This window comes from Macrobrachium nipponense, chromosome 11 (genome assembly GCF_015104395.2).
Source record: "Macrobrachium nipponense isolate FS-2020 chromosome 11, ASM1510439v2, whole genome shotgun sequence".
Taxonomy (NCBI): domain Eukaryota; kingdom Metazoa; phylum Arthropoda; class Malacostraca; order Decapoda; family Palaemonidae; genus Macrobrachium; species Macrobrachium nipponense.
Genome location: NC_061087.1, coordinates 43,275,621 through 43,288,641, shown reverse-complemented (window position 1 = coordinate 43,288,641; position 13,021 = coordinate 43,275,621). Strand labels below are relative to the sequence as shown.

The following is a 13,021-nucleotide window of genomic DNA, read 5'->3' as shown; positions in this document are numbered from 1 at the left end:
ATGGAAATGATTATTTTTTAATGTTCTAACAGTTTGAACTATAAATGAGTTTTTAATCATCATTGTTTGCGCACAGGCTGCAATGGCATTTCATTACCTCTTGTCTTTTTGATACATTTCAGACTATTTTTTGCCGGGTAGATAGTCTGGTTATAATACACGAACAAGATAATGGCAAGATCGAAGGAGGCAGTATACTCAATAATAAGAATCATATCTTTTGTTCCTTTGGTTTTAACTATTTAAAACGCATCGGGGAATACCGGGTTTTTATAAAACACCCCAAAACCATTTCCTCATCGTCCTTTGTGGGATCGTACAGCTGGACTATCCAGATTTAACAATTATGTTACAAAAGTAAGGACTAGAGGGAGAGTTGACAGCAACCACGTTCATCCTGACGACGGCTGGTTGGGATATTCACACTAACATCCGTAAATGGGATACAGTCATAACGAATTAATTTATGTTGTTACTGATATTACTTCTCACATTTCTTTAAAGTGAACAGTATTTGAATCGATGTACAGTACCACAATTTAATAAGATTTTCATCAATTTGCATTTTATATTCATTGCCTTTGTTAATTTTCGACAGCAAACATTCAATTTCTACTCCATTTCATAGAATTGCGTTGAGGAAGTCTTGCAGATAGCCCAGCATTACCAAGGCAGTGAAGTTGGGTTATTCTTTCCTTTCTCCCCTGCCTTGGGCTCTCACCCAAGCACTGTATCTAAATGGACCACTCACAAAAGCCAGCATGGATCAATCTCTTCAGAGATGCATCATGAGATATTTGCTGCAATTCAGTTGAAGTAAATCTTGCCCCTACACTGAATAACTGCCTTCAAGAATGTCAGTAACTCCTAGTGAACTGAGGAGACACCTGGCATCCCTCCAACTTGGATGCTAATTTCCTCTGTTGGCAACGCTACCTATGAAACACAGTCACGTGACATAAACAAGTTTATCAAATGCCAGAGTTAACTAAGTAACAATGTTATCCTATGGATAATGCATACAACAACAGCACATGAAACACCATAGTCTTCGGGGGAATATTGTTAGCCAGTACGATTAAAGTAAATGTGGGGAATTATTGGTACTTAACTTGCTTAGCTTTGATTCCGCAACATTATTTTGGCACCCGAACAGGGACTGATGGTGTGGCAGCCGCAGGACAGTTGATACAGTGAGTTGTGTGTGATTGGCTAAGGAAAAGGGTATGGAAGGTTTGACTGAAGTGGAGAGGCTGAAGGAAGAATTGCGGTTGGCGAAGGAAGCGAATGAAAGATTGGAAGTGGAGTATGAGATGCTTAGGATTGAGAATGAGTTTCAAAAGATGGGAATTAGGAGAGTTGAGAGGAATGATGAGGAGTGCAGAAGAGGGAATGAAAGATGAAGTGAAAGAGGCTGAACAGTAGATGGTTGAGAGGATGGATGAGAAGTTGGGATTGATGATGAATGCTGCGCAAGAGATGATGAAGGGACTTATTGGAGAGGGAGCTGTTGGAGGTAGGCTTCCTGGGCCTTGTTTGTTTGTATGGTGTTTTTATGTTGCATGGAACCAGGGGTTATTCAGCAACGGGACCAGCAGCTTTATGTGACATCTGAACCATGTCAAGAGTGAATTTCTATCACCAGAAATACACATCTCTCATTCCTCAATGGAATGCCCAAGAATCGAACTTGCAGTCAACGAGGTGGCACGCCAACACCATACCGATCATGCCACTGAGGTGCTTCTTCCTGGACCTTGTGACAGGCCAGGAATGGTGAAGAAAGTGAATGAGAAGGTACATGAGAGTACGAGTGATGAGGGTGATGTGGTTATGATAAGTGAGGACAAGAAAGGAATGACACAGGACAAAGATAGGACTGAGGATAAAGATAAAAAGGGGGTTGAGAAACTGAAGAAGACTAAGGGAAAGAAGGCTAGTAAGGATGATGGACAGGATAAAACAAGGACTGAAGACATTGGGAAAAGGGCTGAGAGTAAGGAACAGGATGAGAGTGATTTGGATAGTGGTAAGTGGGAACAAGTAGGCAAGAAAAAGAAGGGTGATAAGGGTGTGGCTAAGAGTATGGATGCCAGTATGGAAGTGGATTCATTGTATTCAGAAGAGGTTAAGAGGAATCAGGATGGAAATAGTGGAGGTGAGAGTGAAGGTGAGCGAGAAGTACGAAAGGCTGTGTAAATGAGAGTGGTACCTCAATGTGCAAGGTATTAGGAATATGGGAGTAGAGAGTTTTGATGCGTCATTGTCTATGTATGTATGCTAGTTAGAGACATTTGCTAGGAAAAAGTTTGGGGACGAGGGAATAAATGAGTGTAAGGAGTTAGTGAGGAAATTGTTAGCAACTGTGCCTGAGAGTGTATACGAGTTTATAAATCTAAAAAGTAAGGAGAAAATGAGATGGACGAATGAGGGGTTAACATGGAATGATATTTTAGAGATACGTTGAGGATTAGAAGCTGGATAGGTGTATGAAAGAGAGCGGGAGTGTCGGCGTCAGTTTAAGAGCTATAGGGAGGCAGTTTTAGAAGGACCAAGGCAAATGACAAAGCAATTGCTTGATAGGAGCATTAGAGCCAGTAATGTAAGTATGGTGAAACCTAAGAGAGATAGAAGTGCAAGTGTTGGAAGGTTATGGTCAGCTGTGAGCGAGAGCAGAACCGTTATAGATGTGGAAAACCAGGGCATAAGAAGAATGAATGACAGTAAGCGTTAGGCGCTTGTTTTGGATGTGGGGAGATGGGTCATTTAGTTAGAGAGTGTCAGAGAGATAGGGACATAAATAGGTGAGGGCAAACAGGGCATATAGCCAGTGGATATCAGGGTACCTGTATGAATGTGGTTTGCAGCAACTGTGGAAAGAATGGGCATTATACGAGGATGTGTAAAGAACAGGGTGTGAAGTGTGCTGAATGTAGAATGGAAGGTCATGTGGCGAGTGTGTGTAGGCGAAAGAGGATGAGTCAGGTTGGGAATTCTGGAAACTAGGTGTTAAGAGGATTCAGTTTGTTGGGTCCTCTAGTGTGCGGGCTGTAAGAGTGATGCATATATGAGAAGGGTTGTTGCATGAAGAAGGGTTCTGGGATAGAGCCCATGAATGCATGAGTGTAAAAGTAAAGTGCAAAGGGGTATGTCTGGTCACTTTGATTGATACCAGATGCAGTGTCAATGTTCTTTTTAAGAATGGATGTGATAAGTTGTGGATTAGTGTGAGATTAGGAAATGTAAAAGGGAGGTACGAGGAATAGGGAATTTAGGTATGCCTGTTGTGGGAATGTTACATGAAAGGATAAAAATCGAAGGGGTAGTGATGGATGAGTCACTTTTGCGTGATCAAAGGAATGAATGATAAGTATATGTTGTTAGGGTGCATATTTTGAGGAAGTGTGGGATGATGGTCCATCCGAGCACGAACATGATTGAATTGCAGATGAAAGGGAATGTACGAGGGGAGTTGTACTTGGATAGGAATGAAAGGGGGTGCTGTTGATTGCAAAAGAGAGTGTAAGTACCATGTGAGGTCGTTAAAATTGTTAATGTGAAAGTTGCATGGTAGGGTAGTTGGTGACGAGTGTGAATATGTAGTTGAAGGTGTGGATGCTAGCAAGTTGGTAAGAGCGAGTGTACACATGTACGACGGGGTCTTACACATGGAGAATCCTTGGGTTTTTGTGGCCTCGTGGCTGAGTGCTAGGAAGAAGCGAGTGCAGGGTAAACATGAAGGTGATTGTGTAGTGTTGCTATACACATTGGTGGATATGGATGACGAAAGGTATGTCAGGGTACAGCAGGTGATGACAGGTAGCATGGGGGAAGGTGATAGTTGGAAGTATGATGAGTTGAGAGAAAGAGTTAGGATGGATGAAAATATTAGTGATGATGACAGGATGTTGTGGAATAAGCGGGGTGTGTTGAGTAATGGAGACGAGGATTTTGGGGGTTCTAAGCTTCCGGAATTTAAAATAATTTTGGAAAACGATACCCCCATATATAAGCGTCCCCGGCACTTTTCTGCACCTATTGCACAAGAGATTGAGGAGCAGTGTGATGAACTTGAGAGAGTGGAAGTGATAGAGAGGAGTGATAATGCCTGAAATAGCCCCATAGTCCCTGTGTAAAAGCTGGATGGAAGTCTGCAGATGTGTGCAGATTATAGAAGGGTGAATGAAATGACTGAAGGAGCGATTCCCAATGAATGTGGTGTCTGATTGTGTGTACAAAATGCATGGGATGAGAGTGTTTACCAAATTAGACCTGGTAAGGGGCTATTACCAGATGCCTTTTAAGGAGGGGAGCAGGCCTATTACAGCTTTTTCAAGTGGTAGTTGCCACTACTAGTTTAAGTGTTTGAGTTTTGGGGATATCACCTTCACTTTCTCGGATTATGGCAAGGATGCAAATAGGCTTGAGCTCTATACAGATGCTAGTAAGTTTAGTATGGGGGGATGTTTAGTGCAGTTACAAAAGGTGAATAGGAAAGACTAATTGAGACTAATAGTGTATGAGAGCATAGCCTTTAATAAGGCCGAGCGAAAGTACTCAGTGGTTGAGAAAGAGCTTGCAGCTATAAGACTTTGTGTGAAAGTGTTGAAAGTGCTTTTATATGGGTAAAATTTGTCATAGGACTGACCATCAGCCATTAGTGTATATGATTAAGAAAGAAAGTGTGAATGCTAGGGTTGCGAGGACGATTGAGGATTTGAGTGAGTTTGATTTTAGGTTAGAGTTTGTACTGGGGAATAAAATATGATTGTGGATATGATGTCAAGGATGCATAGGAAAAATAATGATCCCACGAAAAGTGACTGGGATCCAAATAGAGTGCCTGAGGGTTTGGTTGTAAAAGAGAGGTTTGTGGGAGATGATAGAGTTTGTGAGTGTTTGTTTTCGGCATTGAAAGATTTGGAGCATAAGGGTGTGGCTGAGGGTCTGCCCGAGAATGCCAATGATGTGCGAGTAAAGTTAATGAGTGGTGCGCAGAAGAAAAGGGCTTGCACGGGGGAACAAAGTAGGGAAGAGTAGATGTTGTTGCAGTTGCTATTGGCGGGTAGCAGAGTTGTTTGGGGTTGAAGTGTTTTTGTATTTTGGGTGGGACAGACCATTTGAGTATAGAGGGAATCTAACTATAAATATTGAGCATGGAGTTTTGAGAATTCAGTATGGGTAACACGGTTGTAGTTGGTTAGTCAGAAAAGGGGATTGTGAGGGGGATGTGAATCAGAGATATGAAAATGGGGAAATAACTGAGGAGTAATGTGGGGAGGATGTTTGTGGTATGGATAATCAGGCAGATGCAGCAGTGAATGTGTGTATGCATGGAACCCAAGGGGAAATGGTGACGTTTGTCAGAGTGAATGAAAGTGGGTGCTGTAGCTTAGTTGATATGGGAGTACAGGTTTCCCTACTGAGTGGGTCAGTGGTAAATGAACTTGAGAGATGCAATTGGGAAGTGAAAAGGCAGTGTACAAGTGTAAGAATACATGGGTTAGGACAGGGAAGTGTTTTAGTATGGGAAGAGGTACAGCTGAAGGTTAAGTTAGGGCGTTGGAAGTGATACATAACTTTATACTTATGTGAGAAAATGAAATGCCAGCTTGTTTTTTGATAGGGATAGATTTTTTGAGGATGCATGATGTAAGTGTGGACATAGGGAATGGGGTTCTTAGAAAGGGGAGTAGTAAGATAGCAAGGATTCAAGATAGTAGTGTATTTGTAGCAAACTTTGTGGGTATGACTGATATTGATAGAAGAGAGAATAATTTGTTGAGTGAGGAAGAGATTGAGGAAATGCAAAATAAGTGCTTAGAGATAAGTAAGTTGTGAGAATGCATTTTGGGAGGAGTGCGTGTGGAAGTTTGACAGTGTGAGTTGGAAGTATACAAGAGGGTTGTAAGATGGTTTTTAGTTTGCAAAAATGTAGTATACTTTTTGCACAACGAAGGAATGTATGACAGGGAAGTGTATGTGCCGGTGTTTTCTGTTGAATCGGCTGTGAGTTTGTGTCTATTGATCCATGATTGGCTTGGGTATTGGGGAAGAATAAATTATGGGCATGCATGATGGAGAAATTGCATGCACTTGGGTTAAACAAGATTTGTATGAATGTGGCTGTTACTTGTGAAGAATCTCAGAGGGGAAAGTATCAGTGTGTGCATGCAAGGCCACCTGTGTTGCGACTGCAGATGAAAGAGCCATTTGAAATGCATGTGACTAACTGCGTTTCTTTGTCAAGGGCAGCAAGAGGACAAGTGGGGATGATTGTGATGGTGGATCACATGAGCAAAATTGCCTATGTGATCCCTATCAAAGATAAGAGGAGTGAGACTGTCACGTGAATGGTGAGCCAAGTGATGCTACTGATGTGTGTGTGTGTAAGCCTGTGAAAATGTCGAGTGATAATGGGCCTGAGTTTGTGGGGTGGGAATTTGAGGAAATGTTGAGAGAATGGGTGTATTATGCATGTTTATTCTACTCCATATATGCCCGGTGCAAATGGTTTGGCTGTAAGGACTGTTAGGACATTGACTGAGATTTTGCGACTGATGAGTAAGAGTGATAATGATTGGGATTTGCATGTAGGGCGTGTGGTGTGGGTGTACAACGCCACGCTGCAGAAGAGCATAGGTATGCCACCCTGTAAGTATGTGTTGAATTTCGAGAGAACTATTAGGCCAAGGTTGGGTTTATCAGAGAGTGAATGGAATTTGTGGAGGAGAGCAAGTGGGAAGTTTGAAAGTTTCAGGATTGGGGATAGTGCTGAAAGAGATGGTTAAGAGGGGAAAGGTGAATGTGAAATAGGTAAGGGAAAAGTTTGAGGGGCCCTTTGAAATTTTGGAAGTGGGACCAAGTGGGTTAGGTTATGTTTTGGGAAGTTGCGAGTGGAGGGGGTATGGATGACGTCAGGGCATGCCATACCCAGCTCTGCAGGTGGAGGGATGTGACACAGCATGTTCGGGAGAATGCGGTGAGGGAGTGGTTGAGGGGATAAATATAAGGTAGGCATCAGTGAGCAAATAGATTTGGGGGATCGGCAGTTAGTGTTGGTCGAGTATGGAAGAAAGCAAAGAAGGCAAAGAAAGGGAATGAAAGGGAAAAGTGAGGACTGCATGATAGAGGGGTTAGTGTTAGGGTAGAGATGTTTGATAAGGGGGGGTGCAATACAGATAAGTCTGGGGAGGGGATGGATGAGACATACAGTGTGTGTGGGTTTGAGTTAACAGAGGTTAGTGAGGTTTCGACAGGAGGGGAGCCAAGTAGTAGGGAGGTAGTTAACATTATGAATGAGTCCCTTCACGAGTTTGACAGGTGCGAATGGGGTGAGTGAATTGGTAGCAGAGACAGGAGATACTGGGACCAGAGTTAGAAGGGGTAGATACGATAGTTAGTGAGATTTGGGAGGACAGTAGTGAGGGAGATAATGTGAATCTGGATAAAAGTGGTCTAGAAGAAGTGAATTGTGATGCGACTGAGAGAGTGTATGAGGGGCCTTGAACAGGATCCAGGGGGCCAGTAACCGAACATCCCTCAGTGTTGAGAAAAGCAATATAGCATGGATGTTGTAAGTATGTGAGGAAACGTTGTCAAAAGGTTGCTTGTAAGAGAGAGAGAGAGAGAGAGAGAGAGAGAGAGAGAGAGAGAGAGAGAGAGAGAAGTTGAGAGTGGTTGGTTGTATCGGTTATTGTCTCATTAGGTTGTTTGTGTTCGTTGGAGGCAATAGGAAGGGATTGGATGTTTTCTATATTTGTTATATCATGTTTTACATTTATTTGTTGTTGTTAAGATAGTATGAGGAAGGTTTGTGTCTGTGGTTTACCGTTTTGAGAGAGAGAGAGAGAGAGAGAGAGAGAGAGAGAGAGAGAGAGCATGAATGGTTTATAGATAGTTAATGAGTGAATTGCTTGTTGGCGGGTGGTTGGGTTCATCTGCGGACTTGGTCGCGGAGCCCTGTGGGTATCAGAAGTTAGCAGTCTGTATTTGGCAGTCTGTCAGGTGCGGCAGTTTTTTGGACAGTCAGTCTGGTCGGAGGTAGTGAGTTGCTGTTGTATGTTTTCTTGATTGTTTTGATATTGTGTAATTGAGTTCGTTGTGCTTGTGTCTGTCTGAAGGCTGTTGAGCTTATGAGTTTCTATTGTGTTTGTGAGTTGTTGTGAACTTTTGGTGTTGACTGGTGTTTGTTTGTGTTGTTGATATGCTGTGTTTTGAGTTGTTGCGTAGTCTCATGTTGACTGATGTTTGTTTGCGTTAAAATGGTGGTGTTTGTTAACCTGTGTGAAGTCTCCGTATCGTAGGTGTTTGTGTAGTGATTTGTCGTGTTGTTTTGAGTTGTTGTATGGTTTTGGTGCTTGTTTGGTTTTTTGGTGTATTGATATTCAGCGGCTGTTTTGTCTCAACGACTGTATCCGGTGGACAGCACAGCGTCTCGCCCTGAATTTCTTGGTATAGCGTGAGTACATAGATTTTGAGAGTTTTGTTTGTTTTCTTCGCTGAACCAACCGTCCTGTACTTAAGTAGAAAAGTAAAGAGGAAAGTGTGGCTGGGGGAAATATTGTTAGCCGGTACAATTAAAGTAAACTTGGGGAAATATTGGTACTTGCTTAGCTTTGATTCCGCCACAATTTTTTTGCTGTTTCATTGTTATAATGTAGCCTATTTCTACGTTAAGAGCCACATATCTTTGATTTACCAACTAGTTATTGTATAAATACGATGTGTTTTCATAATTAACTGTTCTAGACTACAATGGTAATGATGATCAGACAATTATGGTCATACTCTCATCGCTGTTTAGGAAATATTTCGCCAATCATCCAAACGTTTGGGCTAATGACTGCTGACGTAAAGGCCTACTGAAAACACCACAGAAAAATAGTACAGTGAGTATACCCTGATCACTCCCATTAAAGTATCGTGCATGTAATTCTATTTGTCATGTATGAAATAACTTTGACATATAGGCAACCTATACAGTGGGAGCGAGGGACAGATATATAGAGGCAGATAGCCCAACGTGCCTCATTACATTTGAAATTTGTTTTTTGCTAATGTTTTCAAAATAATTAAGAGAGATAAGTTACTAGATAAATCATACGTCTGCTCTATCTAGTTACATGAAAGTGTTTAACTCTCATTGTTCCCGAAAACGGGCATTCAGACTACGTCCATGAAGTGAACACTAAAATATGTGCAGATACATTAAAGTATATTTATTTTTCTTCAGTTGATAGAACCTGAAACTTATGAAATATATCGAGGAAAAGTCTATCAGTTTTAAAATCTTTAATGGCGTTTGGCTCAAAAACAAGATAAGACATTTGGTAGCTATTGATAATAGCAATGGCAAAAATGGTTTTAGACTAATGACTAAAAAAATACCACATGAATTTTCCCTTGAAATAAAATTTAATTTTCAATAAAAGAGCTTGCTTATTCTTAAAAAAATATGTTAAATGATCTCTCTTCACTGTTCATCAATGACAGTTTGAGTGTCCATGCTGACGCCTATATAAAAAACGAATCATTAACATTTACAAGATGAGATAATTGTATTAAACCGAAAAAAAGCCTAGTTTTTCATATCGAATAATGATTCATATAATATTTAGCTGAAATACTGAATTTTTTAATAGTTAATTATGTTTATAATGACAAATAATAATGATAATTTATTTCGATTATTTTTTGGAAGCAATTGACATAAGACAAGTAAAACTGACTTCTGAAGAAATGAAGAGGAGCATGTCAACATCTTAATTTTGCGTATTTAACTGCCAAAAGACCTAAACAAATTAAATACCAGGAGGAATACTGTTGATTATTAGGTTTGCATTCATGTGACTCATATTTCAGTATTTTACGGCGATGAAGACGCTCCGGGCTCGAAGACACATGCCACTTTTGACTCTAAATCGAAAAAAATTAAATTACAAGTAAAAATAAGCTCACACTACTTTCATTTACTTTAACAAGACTTGTGCAGGGTGGCTTAGAAACATATAGACTTAGTTGCCCACGTGCGTCTGAAATATTCTTTCACAGTATGTAGTAGATACGGCAAGTTTACACCCAAAGTTTACACATAACCAAGTGTTACGTGCCCGCGATATGATTACACCTACACTAAATCATTTAAAACAAAAAGTTAATAAGTGTATGATGACCACTGTCTTGCTCGACTGTAGTCAGCTTTACGGGCAAACCCATAGATTTGCTTTTTTCAGTTATTGATGTTCCAAAGTCAGTGTCGCTGGAATAGAGTAAAAACAACGGTATATTGATAGAGTACTTGTGCAGCACGTAAGTTACCAGAGCCCGTTTACTCTCCTCTACTATAATCTGCCGATATGGGAGTGAATCTTTGTGATAGGGTACACGTATTTTTGAGTTTTCATGATACTTTTGTTTATATACTATTTGTAAGAGTAATTTATAAGCGTCATTCAAGGGTCATATAGTAAATTCGATTACTGTTTAGCAAACATCATCTGGAGTTAACATAAACCTTTAAGAATCTTGACCTGTGTCCTCTAGGACGCATGGTAAATTTCCGAAAATTATTTCAGGAAAAATGTATGGAAGCTAATTAGTTTTTATGTTGACATTGTGTGATTAATAAATGATGAGAAACTCGTGGAGTCTATTTTGAACGGGCTGTATTGATAGATGAGAGAAAATGCCATGAATGGTTTCGAGAATCAAAACTGCTTCTTTTACTATGAAGTATCAAGACCAGGCTCATCTAAACAAATGAAAGCTAAAATGACTGAGTGATGATACAATAAATGGCAATGGAATGAAAGCAGTTGACTGTTACAGGTATTTTGAGGAAATTGTCGTTTATACTAAAAGCATAAAGGGGGCTAGATTGTAGAAAGTACTTGACTAAACCAAAATCTCTGATTTTTTTGATATACTTCAGGATAAAAGCGAAGATTCATCATGTTGAGATTTGATTATACTACTTGCATCCAAACAGTTAATCAACTGCTTTCCGTTTCGAATGAAAATCTCATATTTGATAACAGTATTGCTGCTTAAACAAGTAATCTTATAACCACGGGACTATATATAAGCGTCTTTATTGGGTCTTGGATACATGGCACAGCAACTAAAGCACTGCTTCCTGTCAATGAGATTTGGTAAAGGTGAGATGTTTCGGCAACCATTACACTAAATGGGACTATGCAACAATATCCATTTCTTAGCTTTGACGAAATCGAATTTTTATCCCCAAGAGACATCTGTAGAAGGACCCTATGACTGTAAACATATGCCTGTTATGTCTACATATAAGCATTTATCTTTTTATTTTTGTTGCGACTGTAATGCATAGCTAAAGAACAAAACAGTAATCTCCTTAATGTATGAGCGTTCCTGTAAAGATGATGCGATTATCCAAAATGTACAAGATTTTTGTTGAATGAAGTATTCCTTACTGTAGAACATAGCCCATCCGTTACCAAGGCAGCTGACGCCGCAAAAGCAAGAGCAAACGCCTTTTATCTAAAGTTCAGCCATTAGGTACACACAAATACACACACACACACACACACATATATAAATGAATATATATATATATATATATATATATATATATATATATATATATATATATATATATATATATATATATATAGTATGTTTGTGCGTGTATATGTGAATGAGAGCAAAAATGTTTCACACTGATCAAAATAATAATAAGCTCGTTGTCCATTTAACTCACCAAGGGGCATGGCCGTCAGGAAATTGAAGAAATTCGTGGTGACCCGAGGCCTCATCCTAAACGGTCTGCAAATGAAAAAAAGAGAAAGTGATTCATATATATTATTTTATGACAGGAGGGATAAGGTAGAGTCGAAGCACGTACCGAACGGATCAAAAGACAATGCTTATGTCCTTCAATTTCGTTACCATACCAAGCATACCTATTCAGCCGAGTATCTGATTCCCAGGTTTAACATTCTCTGGCAGGGTGTCTTATGTAAAAAGACAAATTACTCTTAGATGAATTTTAAATATGGAAGTAACGTTCACTGTTGGTGGAACGTATTCCATATGAAACAGAAGAAAAAAAAATTGCTCCAACAAGAGTTTCTCCTCACTATCTGATTAAGTAAGATGGACGCATTAAATATTTACATAGAAAGTATTGTGAGAATAGATAACTTAGAGAAGAAGACAATAGTAGGCACCTACAGAAACATTCATTATAACCTCTCAACTAAGATTTGAAAATAAAGTAAAAGTTGGACATACAATATATAATAAAACAAATAATTACTCCAACAAAAATAACGATTCTCTTCATACGGGCAACCTAGAAATAAATCTACGTACATCTCAAATATGAGTCACCAATGAATAAGAGGATGTGGTTATGTATAACATAACATACATTCTTATGCTGTTGTTTTCATAATGCAATAACTTCCCCTCTGTAATTGTGTGTAATACTGAGAAATGTATGTTTTGTATTCAGATTCCTATTGAAGTTTGCTTAGAATTGATGTTTAAGTAATGTATGTTCAAAATTCACAAAAGCATAACTTAAAGTGAAGAAGAGAAGGTAGTGTACGACACGAGAGAAAAAAGTTGCTCTGTTCGTGAGGACAAACTTGTTATTCACCACTTGAAAACAGATGAGCTAGCTTATTTTTTATGGTTCTAGCAATCCTGTATAGGACGCAGCCCTGATGTTGATTCGCGATGAGGACATCACTTAAGAGTTGTATTATGTTGCATCAGACCATTCGAGATATCTCCATGAAACGATATACTTTCATTTTATTTTAGTAATTGGAGATTCTTCTGTTATGAAACTGTTTAATATCACTGATAAATTAAGTCTTATCTCTTTCAATGTGTCAAAAGAGAACTTGTTGACTCACAAGTAGTTTAGTTGTGGACTGGAAAAATCCATGACGTCACCGAAATGACGAGACTATGAAGTAACTGTATTTTAATAATCATATCTTTCATATCAAGAGAAATTTTGTTCTGAAACATT

General features: G+C 39.4%; 1 protein-coding gene across 1 annotated transcript in view; it reads right to left on the bottom strand.

Annotated features, from left to right (window-relative positions):
* The window catches only part of LOC135205653 (zwei Ig domain protein zig-8-like), a 59,290-nt gene extending 47,494 nt beyond the window's left edge, over window positions 1-11,796 (bottom strand). The window contains exon 1 of the mRNA XM_064236526.1: window positions 11,738-11,796. Within this exon, the coding sequence (XP_064092596.1) occupies window positions 11,738-11,792 (55 nt within the window). The 5' untranslated portion in view covers window positions 11,793-11,796. The remainder of the gene's footprint in view (window positions 1-11,737) is intronic.
* Window positions 11,797-13,021: the final 1,225 nt, after the last annotated feature.